This window comes from Podarcis vaucheri, assembly GCF_965113315.1.
Source record: "Podarcis vaucheri genome assembly, chromosome: 14".
In the NCBI taxonomy this organism is placed as follows: Eukaryota; Metazoa; Chordata; class Lepidosauria; order Squamata; family Lacertidae; genus Podarcis; species Podarcis vaucheri.
The window spans coordinates 44,702,885-44,721,326 of NC_138752.1; the positions used below are offsets into that span (position 1 = coordinate 44,702,885).

An 18,442-nucleotide genomic window follows, 5' to 3' on the forward strand; every position below is an offset into this window, starting at 1 on the left:
GAACTAACTTAGTTGGTCTTTAAGGTGCTACTGGAAGGATTTTTTTTTGGGGGGGGGGGTAAATGAAGATACTGAAGACACACCACAACAAATTCTTTAGGAAAATCATTTAATGAGAAAGCTGGAGAACGTTCATTTGTGTTTTTTAAAAAAATATTTTAAATATATATATCTGCTATAAAAACAAAAGGCCATCCATAGTAAGAACGTATGTACACAAATCCTTTCTATGTACAAGTTATTTAATAAAAGGAAACTGTTTTTAGCAGTGAAGCTACACTAATATAAATGACCAGCAGATCATTCCGTAATAGGTTAACCAACCAGGGCAGAGCTGCCCCAACCCAGTGGGCAGAAAATATAGTTTCTTGGGCTCTCAAGATTATTAGTTGTTGAACTACTCTGGATAACCACCAAGGGAAACACCACAAATTGCCTCCTACCGTCCCATAATTTTGAGACAATTGTCTGGTGCACAGGACAAAGTATCTCAGCCTGCTCCTTCGCTTTTTGTTCACCTACAGGGCAGGTGAAAAGGAACTGCCGTGGGGGGGAAACCCTGAAGAGAGAAACCTAATTTCTCCCTGCCTCACACGTAGTTTGATGTAGACCAAAGGCAGCAGCATAACTCAAACCAAGCCTTAATCCATAGAAACGGGTATTGGCTTGATTTTCCAGCCTTTTTTGTTCTAAAAGGGTAGTAAAAGGTGTTGCAGGACTTAATGACAGTTCACCTGCACAGGGATAAGGGGAGACACCGTGGATCTATGCCAGTGTTGTGATAAAACACTTGCAGAGATCCAAGGATCGTGGGGTTTGGTGCATGGTGGGAGTTGCAAGAGATGAGCAGCTATAACCTCAGTTACACACACTTAGTTGCATCAGCATAGACATTTTGCCCATCTAGTAGTTTATTTCTTGAACAACATGGTAAGCTTGATCTTTTGTGCTGCAAAGGGAGAAAAAGAATTTCGTGATAAATCAGAATCCTATAAAAGAGGTCTCAATAGCATCCGCCAATGGAATAAATGCTAAAAATGTCCTAACGAACGTGCATAAAGGTTCGTTATTCTTGTGAAATCAGATCTAGATTGGCTATATGCCTTATGGTAGGTCTTCCGTGTGGGCAATTCCAAGGGTGCTCAATCTCCCCCATGTGGGTGACGAGTTTCTTCATCTCATTTGCATTAAGCGCAGTTCCAACCATCACCTGTAGATGAAAAATAAAATGTTAAAAGTCTCATGAGGGTCAGTACTACCGTTATCTATTTTGGGTTGACATACTTTACTTCCTTAATCTTAAAAAAGGAAGTTCCCTCCTATGTCCCGTTATCCAGTAAGCAGCTTTGAGCGTTATTTTAATAGAAAAGCAAGAAATAAATATGAAACCTCCAACGGATTAATACTTACAGACTTTCTACATGCTCGAGAAGCGAACATCTGTCTTACTCTGGAAGGCCTGCACATCACTCCAGGGCAGTCGCTTAACATGAAGATTAACTCCTCTATATCTTGTGGACCAAAAGTCCAGTTTTTGCTTGTAGGTAAAGAGATGAGTTTAACTCTTTGGGTAGCAGGAGCTGCAAGGTTTTAAATGAATGATTTAATAGCCACCACACTTTTCATGCATACATTTTAAAAAAGCTAAAAGTAAATGAAAAATTCCCACTTGTAATCTAAAACCTGAAATTTAGATTTTTAAATCGTATGCTCTTAATGCAGCAAGAGCATCTGATGTGGCTCTGCGAATATAGATCTTCATCTGTGTGTGTGATAAAGCTGATGATTGATTGATTGATTGAATTTAAATACCGCCCTATACCTGGAGGTCTCAGGGCGGTTCACAGAACAAAATCTATATATATATATATATATATATATATATATATATATATATATATATATATATATGCTTTCGTAGATTTTCACGGGTACAGGAATGCAGGTTTTGGTGTCTTCGGGTGTCTTCCCGTGTAAGAGTCGGGGTGTCTGTGCGACGTTTCGACGAGGTCTCACTCGTCATCTTCAGGCTGGTGCTTTCGGCTTCTTGTTACTGGAACAGAGCAGAGTCTGGTGTTTGAGTTTCTATAAATACTGTTGAGGGGTGTGGTGTATAGCCTCCAACGTTCTGGGCAGAGAGGAAGTTCCTAGATTAGTGTGCCTTTTCTTCTTTTGTTCCTTAATTACTTGAGGGATATCTTGAGTGATTTCATGAGTGATATTCTGAATACCACTGGGTGGGTCATTAAGTGTAGATTAGTTGCTAAAGCTTTTGTGTCTTGACCTCTTGAGCTTGTGAAGAGTTTTTCTGAGAAGATGGCTGTGCTGCATTTAGTTGTGCTCTGGCTTGGCTTCGTGTATAGGGGCGAGCTGTGGTTTTGTGCCTTGTGCCAGCCAGATCTGTGTAGGGATTGCAGGGGGGTGCAGCATCCGGAGGTGCCACTATAGTTTGGCTACTGGATGGAGTCTGTAATATGTCTGTGGAGAGGGTCTGGGTTTGGGTCTGGTGTGGTTGATTGGTGACGGCGTTCTGTGTGCCTCTGGTTCTGGTGTCGGTTTTTGTGGGGAGGGCTAATTTCCAGATGTCTGGCAGGCGGGACGTGTCGTCACACAGACACCCCGACTCTTACACGGGAAGACACCCGAAGACACCAAAACCTGCACATATATATATATATATATATATATATATATATATATATGTCAAAATAGAAACAACGACCCAATAACACGCACACCCTGATTAAGGCAGCTGTTGAAAGATGGAGCGTGTCTCAAAAATAATTTTAAAATTTAATCATTTCTACCTTCGTGTTACGACTTCTAATTTTTAAAATGCAGAGCTGAAAAACGGATGCATGAAGAATTAAGGGCATTCGTAACACACGGGCCCTGCTGCAGTTAGGTGCAACTTTGGTCACGACACCAATATCGGGCAAACAGGAAGCACAACTGTTTCACTTCCTCTCTCTCTCTCTCTCATGTCCAAAATAGAACCTTTCACACCTTTCACGCCTCCAGAGATGAATGCTGCCCCATCTTCACAAGTCTGCATACCTCCCTGCCTCATTAACATTAGAATTTGTGTCCTGCTTACGGGCCTCCCATAGGCATCTGGTTGGCCACTGTGAAAACAAAATGGTGGACTCTGATGGGCCTTTGGCTTGATCCAGCAGGCCCTTCTTATGACAGTAGGAGGTAAAGGTAAAGGTAAAAGTAAAGGGACCCCTGGCCATTAGGTCCAGTCGTGGCCAACTCTGGGGTTGCGCGCTCATCTCGCTTTACTGGCCGAGGAAGCTGGCGTTTGTCTGCCGACAGCTTCTGGGTCACGTGGCCAGCATGACTAAGCCGCTTCTGGCGAACCAGAGCAGCGCACGGAAACGCCGTTTACCTTCCCCCTGGAGTGGTACCTATTTATCTACCTGCACGTTGACGTGCTTTCGAACTGCTAGGTTGGCAGGAGCAGGGACCGAGCAACGGGAGCTCACCCCGTCGCGGGGATTCGAACTGCCGACCTTCTGATCGGCAAGTCCTAGGCTCTGTGGTTTAACCCACAGCACCACCCTGAGTAGGAGGTAGGAACTGTTAATACTAACAGATTTCTTACCAGCCATTCACCATGAGGTCCCCAAGGTAGGTTACAATTCAAAAACCCAATATTAAAGTTCATTTTAAACATCAAAGCACTGATTCAGACAGTAGAGAGAGATGTACCTCTACCTCTACCTCTCTTTTAAATCAGAACCAGTGAAGGCGGTGAAGGTCCTGTGTGAGTGTCTGGAGGCGGTTGGAGGATGGATGGTGGCTAACAGATTGAGGTTGAATCCTGACAAGACAGAAGTACTGTTTTTGGGGGACAGGAGGCGGGCAGGTGTGGAGGATTCCCTGGTCCTGAATGGGGTAACTGTGCCCCTGAAGGACCAGGTGCGCAGCCTGGGAGTCATTTTGGACTCACAGCTGTCCATGGAGGCACAGGTCAAATCTGTGTCCAGGGCAGCTGTTTACCAGCTCCATCTGGTACGTAGGCTGAGACCCTATCTGCCTGCGGACTGTCTCGCCAGAGTGGTGCATGCTCTGGTTATCTCCCGCTTGGACTACTGCAATGCACTCCACGTGGGGCTAGCTTTGAAGGTGACTCGGAAACTACAACTAATCCAGAATGCGGCAGCTAGACTGGTGACTGGGAGCGGCCGCCGAGACCATATAACACCAGTCTTGAAAGACCTGCATTGGCTCCCAGTACGTTTCTGAGCACAATTCAAAGTGTTGGTGCTGACCTTTAAAGCCCTAAACAGCCTCGGTCCAGTATACCTGAAGGAGCGTCTCCACCCCCATCATTCTGCCCGGACGCTGAGGTCCAGCGCCGAGGGCCTTCTGGCAGTTCCCTCATTGCGAGAAGCAAAGCTACAGGGAACCAGGCAGAGGGCCTTCTCGGTAGTGGCGCCCGCCCTGTGGAACGCCCTTCCATCAGATGTCAAAGCGATAAACAACTACCTGACATTCAGAAGACATCTTAAGGCAGCCCTGTTCAGGGAAGTTTTTAACGTGTGATATTTTATTGTATTTTTGGTTTTTATGGAAGCTGCCCAGAGTGGCTGGGGAGACCCAGCCAGATGGGCGGGGTATAAATAATAAATTATTATTATTATTATTATTATTATTAGAGAGAGATGTGAAAAACAGAAAGCACAAGGCAGAACATTTCCTGTTTTCTTTGCATGAATATCACAGTGGAGAGGTTGCACTCCGGACTATTGCTATAGCAACATGGGAGCTGCTTCTCTAGTCTTGCTTTATTCCATAGCAATATGAAAAGTCTATAACGCTCAGGTTGACAACTGCTCACTAGGATAGAGACCACTACTGTGGGAAGGAACCATAGCCCTGGGCTCACCTACTTGGTTCCTTTGTCTATACCGCATAAACTCTGTGAGAAGAAAACCCCAAGGCATTGCTAAGAGAAAAGAATAATTTCTATTAGGATGTAAAGCTGATGAAATTTCCAGAAGTGTAGTGTAGCTTCCGGGCTTTTCTTCAGGGCAGGAGCAAGGACATTTGCCAGAGCACCGTAACTCACAGACTATTCTTGCTCTGGCATGTGAAAGCAAACAAGATTTTGAAGTTTCATTTACATTGGAGGAAGTCAGAAAAGGAAGAAAACAATGAAGCAGAGGCTAGATACGTCTTTCCTTTCCTTTGATGGGGTTCCTGACTTCATGGTAAGTGGTGACACTACCTTTGCAAGACTGCTTGCATTTCAGCTGGGTGAAAAAAGCTCAGTGTGTTCTACAAGTTGAACCAATGCAGTCCAAAGCAATCCCTACTTACATGCCACATAGCTGGATGGAGATTACTCCCAAGGACCTATGCAAACGATTGTTGCATACTATACACTGCTGCTGCTTTTCGGTGGGCATTGGTGTCGGAGAGAAAGAGAATAGCAACCACCACTTGGGCAAAGGAACTTGGGCAGATCTTTGTACCCTAGATATTAGCATCCCATTTAGGTGGAAACTCACCATCTTCATCAATAACAAAATCAAATCCATTTTTTCTGAAAATTTCCAGGTTTTCCATTAAAATGCTTTCGCTTACAGCAGTTAAGTTAAGATTCTGAGGCCTGAAATAATGGGAGACATTGAAAAAAGAATAGGGAGTGAAGTTAGTGTGACGAGTGTTTATCTTGATACATTCTGGCAAAAGTTAGGCCCCACCTGATACATTTAAAGCAGTCTCATATCACTTGGGCACTGTAGTTTAAGGGTGCTAGGAATTGTGGGGAGACCCCTGTTCCCCACCAACCAATCCCAGACTTCCCTGAAGCGGACTTGTTAAACCACTGGGAATTGTAGCTCTTAAACTACAGTTTCCACAACTGTTTAGGGAAAGCCATGACTCTCCTTAAATGGTATAGTCTACTTTAAATGAATAAAGCAGATGGGATCCCAAAGCTCCTGTCAGATGGAGATATTTTAATATACATCCAATGAAATGCTTGTTACTACTACAGTGGTGCCCCGCAAGACGAACGCCTCGCGAGACGAAAAACTCGCAAGACGAAAGGTTTTTTCGTTTTCGAGTTGCTTCGCAAGACGAATTTCCCTATGGGCTTGCTTCGCAAAACGAAGCTTGCCCCCGCACCCCGGACCTCTTTTGAAGCAAGGGGCAGAGGGGAGAAGATCGCTTCTCCCCGTTGCCAGCCCCACAATCTCCGCTGTCCCCGGATCCCTTTTGAACCAAGGGGCGGCAACGGGGAGAAGTGATCTTCTCCCCTCCGCCCCTTGCTTCAAGAGGGGACAGAGGGGAAGGCGTGCGCGCGCCTTCCCCTCTCTCCCCGGACCCCTTTTGAACCAAGGGGCGGCAACGGGGAGAAGCGATTCTCCCCGCTGCCCCTTCCCTTGCTTTAAAACAGGTCCCCTCTGTCCCCGGGCGGTCTCCATAGGAACGCATTGATTGATTTTCAATGCATTCCTATGGGAAACCGTGCTTCGCAAGACGAAAAACTCGCAAGAAGAAAAAACTTGCGGAACAAATTAATTTCGTCTTGCGAGGCACCACTGTATCTTTTTTTCCTCTTCTTTTTTATGAAGTTCAGAGGGGAAAAGGGGTTTGAGTAAGCCAAGCCTAACCTCAAATGTATCAAAAGACCATCCTCACATTAATCTTAGCATTCATAGGAACTTTGAATACTAGGACAGCTAAACTTCTTTTTAAAAAGTATTTAAAATGCTGTAAAACCCACCATAACCTGTGGCCAATTTTCAATTCTAACCCGGCTGCTAAGTACCTAAGGCAGGCAGCCCCAAACTCGACCCTCCAGATGTTTTGGGACTACAATTCCCATCATCCCTGACCACTGGTCCTGTTAGCTAGGGATGATGGGAGTTGTAGTCCCAAAACATTTGGAGGGCCGAGTTTGGGGGTGCCTCACCTAAGGGGCTCAGGACACAGGCTCATGGGACTTATTTGCATATGCTAATTTACAGATTACCCCTGAAAAATTAAGATGGAGGACTGCTGGTGCCTCAACTTGCAAAGTACCGTATTTTTTGCACCATAACACTCACTTTTTTCCTCCTAGAAAGTAAGGGAAAATGTCTGTGCGTGTTATGGAGGGAATGCCTACAGGTGGCATACCTACGGATTTTCCTCTTCTAAAAACTATGTGCGTGCTATGGTCGGGTGCGTGTTATAGAGCGAAAAATACGATACTTGGCAGTGGACCCAGACACCCTATAAGCAAAGTAAAGCACAAACAAAGGCTTTAAAAAGTGAGGCGGGAGGAAAAAGAGCCCCAGGGACTCCCATAAAGAACCCTTTTATGAGCCCTAACATACACCCCCCCCCTTAAATCAGCTTGCATTCAAATTATTACCTTTGTTAGCTGTATCTCATTCCATCCCAAGTATGTGCTTCTTTAAACAGCCACAAGTTAAAAATATGTTTATCCAATTACTGCCATTCAGCTAATACAGTGGTACCTCGGGTTACATATGCTTCAGGTTACATACGCTTCAGGTTACAGACTCCATTAACCCAGACTCCATTAACCCAGAAATAGTACCTCGGGTTAAGAACTTTGCTTCAGGATGAGAACAGAAATTGTGCTCCAGTGGCGCGGTGGCAGCAGGAGGCCCCATTAGCCAAAGTGGTGCTTCAGGTTAAGAACAGTTTCAGGTTAAGAACGGACCTTTGGAACGAATTAAGTACTTAACCTGAGGTACCACTGTACTTAGTATTTCTACCCCACTCTTCTGCTCCCTGAACACCCAGAGCAACTCCCAAAGAAGCTCTACCATGCAATAAAAAAGCAACGAAACTGGTCCAACAGTAGGGCCTTCGCTGACTGCACTGAGCGGCCAGCTGCTCGTCTTGGGACACTTACGTGATCAGCTTTTGCCCCTGCAGAACAGTGTGCTCTTGCAACATCTCGAAGTTGTACTTCTCATCTGAAGCATGTTGATCAATGATGAAGAGGTCCGAGTTCAGCTTGGCTATTATAAACCCTAAATTGAACTGGCCGATTATGTCCATTTTAGCAAACATCTCTTTCCTGTATATAAGGAAAGGGTGGGGAAAGCAGGTTAAAAATGTGTTTACATTTTAGGGCAGGGGAACTATCAGCCCTTTAAGTTCCCTTAAAAGGTAAAGGTAAAGGACCCCTGACAATTAAGTCCAGTCGCAAAGGACTCTGGGGTTGCGGCGCTCATCTTGCTTTACTGACTGAGGGAGCCGGAGTTTGTCTGCAGTTTTTGGGGAGTCTTGTGGCCAGCTGCCTAAAAGACTAGCAACTCGCTCCAGAAAGTTACAGTGAGCATCACAGTGAGTTGTGAAAAGCTCTCTCTGTCACCTCATGGTCAAGGACAGATGTGTAAGCAGCATTGCCCAGCTGTCCCTCAAGCAGAGTATATGGGAACCTGGGAAGAATTTTGCATGGGAACCTAAGATGGAAAGCTGCGTCTCACGGTGCAAAGCAAAGCAAAGTTTCACCTACTCTACAGTGAGGATTTCCTGGTCACTGCAAATATTCCAGATGTACCATCCCAACTCCTTTCAAGTCAAAGAGATACCACTGCTTTGCCAATGGAGGAATTTAAAAGGTCAAATACCTGATTTCTTTTCTTAATTCATCTTCTGCTGTTTTATTTTCTCCTGGGCTAATTTTTGCCCTGAATTTTCTGAATTTTAGCGCTGCTTCTTTCTTCTCCTGTTCCTGGCTTAGCTTCTGTACTCTGCCCATCAGTGCGCTCAGAGAAAACTCCAACGGTACGGTTTTCTTCTCCAGTTCTACAGGTACATCATACTGCGATAGGACTGAAGAATCCCGGTCATTCTCCATCTTTGACGGAGTGGCCACCTGAGAAAGAGGCTGGCTCATCTTAAAACGTTTCATTTTGGGGGGTGAACTGTCTGCCTGCTGGGATAATTGGCTCTCTTTGCTTTGGTTCAATTTGCATTCAGCTCCCCAGAAATCTCCCCTCGTCTCAAGACTGCCACTTTGAACTTCTCTGAAAATAGGGAAATCTTCAAGAGGTGAGCCAATTGCGTTTTCACAGCTGGAACAGCTACCATTTTCTGGCGTGCTTAAACCCACTTCTGATTCTGCTGAGGTGCTCCCACAACCAGAATCTTTATCTTCTGCTGATTTCTTGAGTTTTTTGCCCGAAAGCATGAATGTACTTGGATCCTCCTCTCTTCCACACTCCGCCTCTTTGCTGGAGCCAGTCTTCTTCTTTGGAGAATCCAAAATGCTAAAAAATGCCGGAAGTTCTTTCTGCCCAGAGGAACTTTGTTGACGCCTGGCATTTTCAACACCATGAAAACGGGCCCTTTTCACTTGGTGGAGAGAAAATGATTCCCTAAGTTTGGCAAGAGTGATTGCTGTTTTTTCTTTTGCGCTCAGATTCTGAGAGGAAGAGCCACGTGAAGTTTCCAAGGCAGGGCTTTCTGCCTCTTCTTGAAGCACTGTGAAATTTCCTAAGAAAGGGTGAAGAGAGGAGAGTTTTAAATTGCAATTTAAAAATCAACCCACAGGAATAAATCAAGGCCCCAATAGAGAACTCCAAGGCTCCAGAGAAAGAACAACGAGAGCAGGGGTGGGGAAATGGATCTGGCCAGCCAGCTGAATCCTAGATCCCCCCCCCCAACCACAGTGGATCACTCTGACAGTTGGATGGAGGCCCGCTCAATTATCAATCATCTGGCTTCACGATGACATTGGGTGATGAAATTTTTCTTTGTAGTGCGGCAAGCTATGCTACAAAAGGAAATCCAAGTCAAGTGAGGCTTGAAGTCACCACTGATCAGCTGTGCAGTGGAGAACTTGGTCTTGCAGCAAATCCAGCAGGCTTGCAGTCACCATCAATTGACACTGATAACAATTGGGAGTGTACTTTACGGCTCCAGATTGTGCACCGCCCGCCACTTCTCTAGGTAAAGGTAAAGGGACCCCTGACCATTAGGTCCTGTCATGGACGACTCTGGGCTTGTGGCGCTCATCTCACTTTATTGGTCAAGGGAGCCGGCGTACAGCTTCCGGGTCATGCGGCCAGCATGACTAAGCCGCTTCTGGCGAACCAGAGCAGCACACGGAAACGCCGTTTACCTTCCTGCCGGAGCAGTACCTATTTATCTACTTGCACTTTGACGTGCTTTCAAACTGCTAGGTTGGCAGGAGCAGGGACCAAGCAACGGGAGCTCACCCCGTCGCGGGGATTCGAACCGCCGACCTTCTGATCGGCAAGTCCTAGGCTCTGTGGTTTAACCCACAGCGCCACCCGCGTCCCACGCTGCCACTTCTCTACTTGGCCCATAACACATCAAGTTTGGAGCAAGAAATGTGATTCAGGGAAAACATCTTAGAAGGCAAAATTGTGAAAATGCCAAGCTCCATTTCACAAACAGCAGGCAAAAATCCATTGATACCTGATGCCTTGTCCGTAACGCAAGGCACTGCAGGAAATCACATTAAAACTGTGCCTGAGTTTGTCTAACTAAACGAGGCCGCAATTCTAAGCGGAAGTGATTGCCCCGAGCCCCAGGGAATAAAGCTGGGCTGACATTTGAGGAAATACACACTGTGTGTAGCCGAACACAAACAGCTGAACCAGCCCATTAACAATGCACTTTTAAAAAAGCATAATTATCCACTTAGAAAGGGAGTTGGTTTAAATGGCTGGTGTCATTCCTACCTTTAGTATCTGGCAATGTATGGCTGGCGATGAGTTTGTTAACATCACTGCCAAACATCCCCAACATTGAAGTCTTTAGAGTCGCCAATAGAAGTTTCTCTTCCTGCAACATTATTTGCCTTTTGTCGGGTGTCACATTGATGTCAACACATTCTAAAAACAAAGACATAAAACGGTATTGGCTTGGTTCACATTAACATTTAGTCATAGTTTTCTTAGGCGAAGCCATAGCATGTTTAACAAATGAATTAATCGAAAGCTGTCCTGCAGACAAAAAACAAATGAACCACGCCTTGTCTCTCCAAAATCTTCCAGCAACTTTTTGCCTCGTGCCTTTGCAATTTGGTGAGCATCTGGGTGGGCAAACAAAGCATGATTAAGGAAGGGTGTTAGGTGAATATGCACCTCCAAGCTCTAGTTAAAACAAACTAAAGCTCATTAGTAAACAACAAACCATGGCTTCATATTGTGGTTTGTTAGCAGTGAACAAGCCAATTCAGGCACTTCACCCTAGTTTAGAAGATTTCTTATCAACAGGGTAAATTTTAAGACTAATGCACTTCAGAGTGCAGAGACTGTATATCAATTTACATCACAATCTGAAAAAAAACAGCACACATTTGCTTGAAGTAGGGTTATCAGCTTTTGAACTAGACTTCTTGCTGCTTTTTATCAGCAGCGGGTAGTCAAGCAGCTTATCATGGAAAGCTTCACTTGTTGATTTCTGCCTATCAAACCTCTATTAAAAGGAAAGAAGAAAACCAAGCTCTTTTTTTAAAAAATGGCCTGTTGGCAACCTGGCTTGTGAGTATTGGAATTGAGATTTACTGCCAACCGAGTGATGAAGAATCAGGATGTTTATCCCAACTGCTAAACAACAACCGCACACATAAACATACTTAACCTTTCAATTTTTTCCTAGAGAAATGTGTGTGACTCACCGGAATTTGCACATATATTAAGAGCCACAAACGGATACTGGTGTCTGTTGTACATGTGGTATACTTCATTCACAACTTTGGAAACCTGTCCAGAAAAGAAGAAGGCGTTGAAGACAGACTGCTATTTGCGCTCGCTGCAATTCAACCCGCATTCTTAAAAAGCTTCGTCTCACCACTTCCATGACACAGTGGGTGGAAAGGCAAACTACAGCTCTAAGGCTGCAAAAGTGAAGAACGAAGGCATTGTGCGTGTTGCGAGAGAGAGCCCTACCTTGGCTGCATCACAGGGCCGCTGGTTGATAAAGAAGAACTGCCTGTCTGTGGTACTTCTCCCGACACCATGATCGCAACGGGAAACAAAGCCTGTGATACTGATCAAAGTAAATATGTCAAGGATATGGTTCCAAAGAAGAAAAGCATAGAAGCTGTGCAATTTGACACACCTTTCTTTCTTTCTTTCTTTCTTTCTTTCTTTCTTTCTTTCAAAAAGACTAAAGCTGAGGTTTGTGGGGTTGCCAAGCTACCACAGACTCACACACCAACAAATCTGTCACCACTTCTCAACGGACTTTCATCCTGGCAAAGGGCAACCTCCAGCAAACTTCTCACTCACTGCTGAACGAGTGAGGAAGCTAAGCACTTATGCCAGGTACACTGGCTTTAAAAAAAAAAAAAAAAAAAAGATGAGCTTTTAATTCCTGGGTCCTTCTTCAAAAGTTCTCAAACTTTGTCACAGCAGGTCTACCCATATCCAAAAAATAACTATCCACACATCCTTAAATATAAAAGATAAATGGATTACAATATTCATTCCTTTTTTATTATTCAGCTGCCCTTGAACTGTGGGGAATGACTATTCCAAGCTGAATATCTTGACATGCCCGACATAGCTTTGTACACCTGTCAGAGTACCCAGAACTTCGACCAGGAAGCTTGTGGGACTCATTTCACTTAAGCCTAATTTAGTATATCTTTGCCCTAAACGCTTAAAATGAGAACGCAATAATTTTCATGCAGTCTCCTCGATTGGTTCCAGGTGGCAAGGAAGACTAATAGACGTGACTGACACACCTTAAAATTGTAGAGCTGAATGGTTAAGGCCGTGATCCTAAACATATCTACGCAGAGGTCCCACTGAATTCAGTAGGCATTACCCTCATGAAGGAGGGAATTAGGATTTGCAGCCTAAGCCAATTAAACATAGGGAAGCTGCATAGACTGTGAGGTACGTACAATCTTCTACTTACGTATAAAAATTGGCTGGCATATCAGAAACATTCAGGCCATATTCTTCACAGACAGCATCACTAGGGGGTAGCTGAACGAAAGGAACCAAGCTCTGCACCTGGAAATAAGTGGTAGTTGATGGAACTCGCTTCTCCTTCCCAGCCACTGCCCCAAAACCAGAGGTTCATATACCAGCGCAGGGCTGCTTAGAAACTGTAAACAGCCCCACGCTTCTCTTTAAGCCTCTGGTTTTTGGAGGTTTAAGAAGCAGTGCAGGGCTGCTGACAAAGGGCTTTCAAACAGCTCTATGCTGCTCTTTGAAGGCCCAACATTCTGGGCTTCAAAGCACAGCACCACCACCCGATGTCACAAGGACAACTTGCTTACTGTCGTTAACTGTACAAAGCATTAACTGTGCAGGAGTAGAAGTACCTATTGCTTTAGTTCACTGCAGTAGCAGCAACCGTAGTTGTAACAATACGGATGTTAATAATAATAATAATAACAGTAATACCTGCTTTTGTCCAAATATTGCTCCAATGTTTTCTTTTAAGTTTGAGCTCCCACTGGTGCAAACCACAGCTTGCTTCTTCCCTTGGCCAACCTGATTGGTGCAGTTAATACGAACTCCTGTTGAAATGATACAGTATGCTTGTAACACGTGAACCATTTTTGCATACTCCTGGCAAAAACAAAGAGATAGTGATGATTTTCCAGTGACTATGTAATGAAGCATGCTTACACAGACTATGCGTGATCACTGCCATTTCCCTCCCACTTCAAAACACCTTTTAATTCATGGCTTATTATCCTACCTCATCGTATAGAATATAACAACACAATAATGAGGGCTGGTGAATAGAACTGGTTAAAAGACTAAGCTGAGAACCACAAAGCCTCCCACTTAAACCTGCATCTGTCACGAGCTTGCAAGATAGCTTGTCTAAAGCTATCATATTCTCAATCTCTGGCCTACAACTACAACAATGAAGACCTACCTTAAAGAAGAAGAAGAGTTTGGATTTGATATCCCGCCTTTCACTCCCTTTAAGGAGTCTCAAAGCGGCTAACATTCTCCTTTCCCTTCCTCCCCCACAACAAACACTCTGTGAGGTGAGTGGGGCTGAGACTTCAGAGAAGTGTGACTGGCCCAAGGTCACCCAGCAGCTGCATGTGGAGGAGCGGAGACGCGAACCCGGTTCCCCAGATTACGAGTCTACCGCTCTTAACCACTACACCACACTGGCTCTCCAGTGTGTTTTAGGGTTGTTTTAGGGATTACCACACTATAAGCACATGTGAAGCACACTGAACACTAAGGCACTATATAAACTAAAAATAGTTACTACTATTGCCATTACCAGGCAAAGCCTCTTCTCTTTACCCAGGCTTTTGGCCTCTTTTAATGTGGTGGCATCTGTAAGTCCTGCCTTTTATCTGAATGGCTGTGTTTTTAGTTTTTTATTGGAGGTTCTTAATTGGTTTTAACGTAAGTTGCTTTGGTTCACTCTGAGAAAAACGACTTAACAAGTGTAATAATAAAAATGATAATGATCAACATTATTTACCGTATTTTTTGCTCTATAAGACTCACTTTTTCCCTCCTAAAAAGTAAGGGGAAATGTGTGTGCGTCTTATGGAGCGAATGTAGGCTGCGCAGCTATCCCAGAAGCCAGAACAGCAAGAGGGATTTCTGCTTTCACTGCACAGTGATCCCTCTTGCTGTTCTGGCTTCTGAGATTCAGAATATTTTTTTCTTGTTTTCCTCCTCCAAAAACTAGGTGCGTCTTGTGGTCTGGTGCATCTTATAGAGCGAAAAATACGGTATTTATTTTTTTCCATCTACTAGGCATATCTGTGAAGGAAGGCAGGTGTTTACTCAGAACTAGTTTCTTGTTTATTTTTGGATCCTTCCCATCTGACTTTACCATTTGGTAAAGGAACACCTTTATTCACTCCCTCCAATGGCCCTTTGCCTTCATTAGGATCTCTTACATTCATTCTTAAAAACAACGTTACTAGTCAGCTGCTCCTACCTTCTTAATGTTGCGCTGAAATTCTTTATGTCGTACCGGCAAGGTATAAAATAACTGCTGCACACTGACAGTCGTCCCCTGTTGTCGTGGGCAGGGGATCCTGAGAGTGATTTTCCCACTGTGGTCAAATACCAAGCGTGTGCCAACCTTTGCAGATTTGTGACAAGTTATGATGGAAACTTCACTGGAGGAAAAGAACAAATAAATGCTACAGGGGAACAAAAGCTTCCAGGAGTTAAAAAAACAAAACCACCCCGCATTTAATGCTAACAATTTTAAATTGTAAAAACTTGCTTCTTTTAAACTTGGGCTCCCATTCTGCTCAAAGATTCTTACGGGAATGGGAAAGGACTGTGGTATAAGATGTACCAACTGCTCTGGCCAGAGCTCTGTATTAAAAGCAGAGAAGAATCCTACCTCAATGCACACAGGGAACTCAGAGCTTCACCTCGAAAGCCAAACGTTTCAACACGTGTAAGGTCAGAAAACTCTTGTATCTTAGAAGTGTAGTGTTTCAGAGCTGGAAAAAGAAATGGTAAGATAAAACAAGAAGACATTCAGATGTCTTTTGTATAATATTACCTAGCATAAAATAATTAAAACAATTGATTCAAGGCTTTATTGCTTTATACCCGTGATGTGGTTTGGCGTATGTTTAATTATTGGTTTGCAAATAACACAGTATTCTCAACAGCGGTGCAGTAAGTTCCATAAGACCATCAAGTCCAGAGTCTAAAACATTTGCAGGGAACTTGAACTACAACCCCCATCACCTCTAGCCATTGACTATGCTTGCTGGGGCTGATGGGAGTTGTAGTTCAACAACAACTGTAGGGCCAAAGATTTGCCACACCTGGTTTGAGATGACCTAATTTTAGACTCTGGAATTAATGGACTTGTGTGCCCTACTTCTTCTTTAAAGATGGCAACAAGCATTATTTCAAAATGTGTGCTTGAGGAGCCTCCTGATTTTTCTTCTGAGTGGACCTTGGACTTCTGCCCAAAAATATTCCTTGATGACACTGCCAATTCTCAAGCCACTCAGAAATCAAGTCTGCTTCTTCCCAGTAAACTAATGTCCCACTCAGCAACACTGGGGAGAAGCCCAGACTTCTCTGATCACCCAGAGTGGCAGTGTCAAAAGACAAAGTTGCCTTTACTCAAAAACCTAGTTAAGGAAACTGTTATAACTGCAACAGTAGGGCTCATTCAGTTTGCATCTCAAGGGTTAATTCTGCTGTCAGTCAGTCAGTTGAGCAAGTGGAGGCGGAGGTAGCGTGTGCCTTGATTGGCTGTGAGTTCTGGGGGAGTTTTTCCTCCATATATCTGGTTTAACATTTCTGTACTGAGTACAAGGCTTGAATAAAGAAAGACAAAACCTCTCCGTTTCTTCCTCTGAAATTACATACACTATTTTTGTTCATTTTTGTTCAGTAAAGTGCTATCAAGATTTCTGAGTCTATCAATGACTGTCATTTAAGTGACTTTGCTAGCAAAAGCAATGAGGAGGGACAGGAAGTAGTGAAGACAATTTCCTTTTTGCTACTTCCCCCCAATCCAACTGCTACCCCACAATTCACATAAAAGATACACTCCACCGAACTCTCTGTTCTGTTGAGGTCAAACCTATTCATCTGTGGCTCTTAACTCTCTCGCTACATTATACAGAAGACTTGAAAAGTTTTGTGTCAAGGGTGAGATATATAGTCATTAAACAAATATTTCTAAGGGTGACAAAAGTACTGCTGCTAAAGTAAATGGTTTTTAAAATGCAGTTTTGCTGTGTATGTGGTATGACCCGGCTGTATGTTTTTTGCTTTTCGCCATAAACACGAATCTGGAAAGTAAAATTGGTTCTGAGAGTACATTAATAGCTTCTCTTAACCAAACTGATCTGACAGATTTGCATATAGAAAACGAGGCATGAAACAAAGCTTACTCAAGCCTGCGAAGTTCTCTTCTTCTACACCACAACCGTTATCAGAAACTTCAATAAGGTCTGCTCCATAATCTTTAAGTTTCACTTCTACAAATTATAAAGAATATTTGTCACATAACAATTACAAAGCATCACCACATTTTGCCACATACAGGTTTACAGCAGTGAAGGGGTTTCTATACATTTCCCTTTTAATGTTCAAAATGTATGCGAGGGCACTCTTAGTCAAACGTGGTTTTTTATTATGGTACTTCTGTTCTCTTTTCCATTTGTAAAAGCTGCCCGTTTGCAGACATGCACGTGCAAACACCAACATAAGCAACATGCTAATAAGATTGCTAAACACGCACACTTGACAGTAAGCTTACCAACGCTGGTAGCACCAGCATCTATGCTATTTTCCACCAGTTCTTTCACCGCAGTACACAGATTCAGGACCACCTGTCCTGAACAAATCCGATGGACAGATTTCTGGTCTATTGGTTTGATAGCTTTAGAAGGCTGATCCCTAAAAAAAAACAAAAAAAAACCCAGAATTGGCTTTCGAGCCCAAAAATTGGTTGAAATAACCCGAACGGCTGGATTTGAGACTCATAAATCAGATCATTATTAACCTTGAAATGAAGAGTCTGAATTTTTAAATGCTGTCCATGAAGAGAGAATGGGCCATGATAAAGAGACTTAGTGGTTTTTAATGGTAGGTGATGTTGCTGTGTTGTATTATATTATCTATGTACATCGATTTATCTCCTGGAGTCAAGAATAGGTCTGGGATAAATTGTGTTTGCTGAGCCCGTATTTTATACAGTCTGTATATGATGTCTTTCTGTTAATGTGTGGTGTGCTATGCCTAATAAAGGATTTTGAACTGAACTGAAATGAAGAGTCTCACGCTCGACTGGCTAAAATAATCCCGCAATTTTTTATAGATTGCAATCGTTTTGCTAACGGTTGGCCAATTACTTTATACAATTTGTGCTGCATTTGTGATGCTCTATTATTATATTTTACTGACGTTATTGCTATTTATCGTTTGCATGCCGCTTCGGGGGTCATGTGAATGAAAAGCGACATAGAAAAGCAACCACAGCCAATGCAAAGCAAGCTGCAACCTTGTTGCGCGCTTACCTAGGAAGAGCAAGCTCCATGGCGTTGCTTCGGGGCTGCTGTTTTTCTCCTTCTTCCTCGGCGGCGCTGAAGTTATTTTTTTGTCAAATGTCCAAAATGCAATATGCAAACGACGCCACCCCGTTCATCATAGGGGAATGAATCGAGAGCTAGCACGGAGGTCTAAGCAGCGCCTCACTCAGAACGTCCCACTCGGAAGACGCGACCCACTTCGCGCTGGGCCTGAACAAACTACAGCTCCCAGAATTCTTTGGGGGGAAGCGCCGGGCCTCCGCGCCTCTTCGACCGTACTGCGCAGGCGCGGCCTGCGGTTCGATCGTTAGCGCCGCGCTTGCATCAGATTCCACTCTCCTCAGGCGACGAAGCCAACGGCAGAAAAGAAGCGCCGCCTTTTCCCGCCAGCGGGACCTTCGAGGTGTCACCCACCCGGCGCAGGCCAATAAGAAGCGAAGTCGGGGGCGGGTCACGGACGAACGTCCT

At 44.0% G+C, this 18,442-nt stretch overlaps 1 protein-coding gene across 1 annotated transcript; it reads right to left on the reverse strand.

Annotated features, from left to right (window-relative positions):
* Positions 1 to 92: 92 nt before the first annotated feature.
* Positions 93 to 18,345, reverse strand: PMS2 (PMS1 homolog 2, mismatch repair system component). Its single transcript, XM_082199707.1, has 15 exons — positions 17,963 to 18,345; positions 17,203 to 17,342; positions 16,835 to 16,921; positions 15,313 to 15,415; positions 14,896 to 15,079; positions 13,374 to 13,541; positions 12,880 to 12,977; positions 11,904 to 12,003; positions 11,633 to 11,717; positions 10,692 to 10,844; positions 8,610 to 9,477; positions 7,886 to 8,053; positions 5,520 to 5,620; positions 1,411 to 1,580; positions 93 to 1,210 (listed from the first exon to the last, which is right to left on the reverse strand). The coding sequence occupies exons 1-15, from the start codon at positions 17,980 to 17,982 to the stop codon at positions 1,067 to 1,069; spliced, it is 2,589 nt and encodes an 862-aa protein (XP_082055833.1). The 5' UTR covers positions 17,983 to 18,345; the 3' UTR covers positions 93 to 1,066.
* Positions 18,346 to 18,442: the final 97 nt, after the last annotated feature.

Excerpts from the sequence above, each read along its gene's own strand:
- PMS2 (XM_082199707.1), bottom strand. The coding sequence starts at position 17,982 with ATGGAGCTTGCTCTTCCTAG. Across the intron at positions 16,922-17,202 it reads TGCTGGTGCTACCAGCGTTG|AAGTGAAACTTAAAGATTAT; the intron begins GTAAGCTTACTG and ends TATAATTTGTAG. Across the intron at positions 12,004-12,879 it reads ATGCCAGCCAATTTTTATAC|TATCACAGGCTTTGTTTCCC; the intron begins GTAAGTAGAAGA and ends TACTTTGATCAG.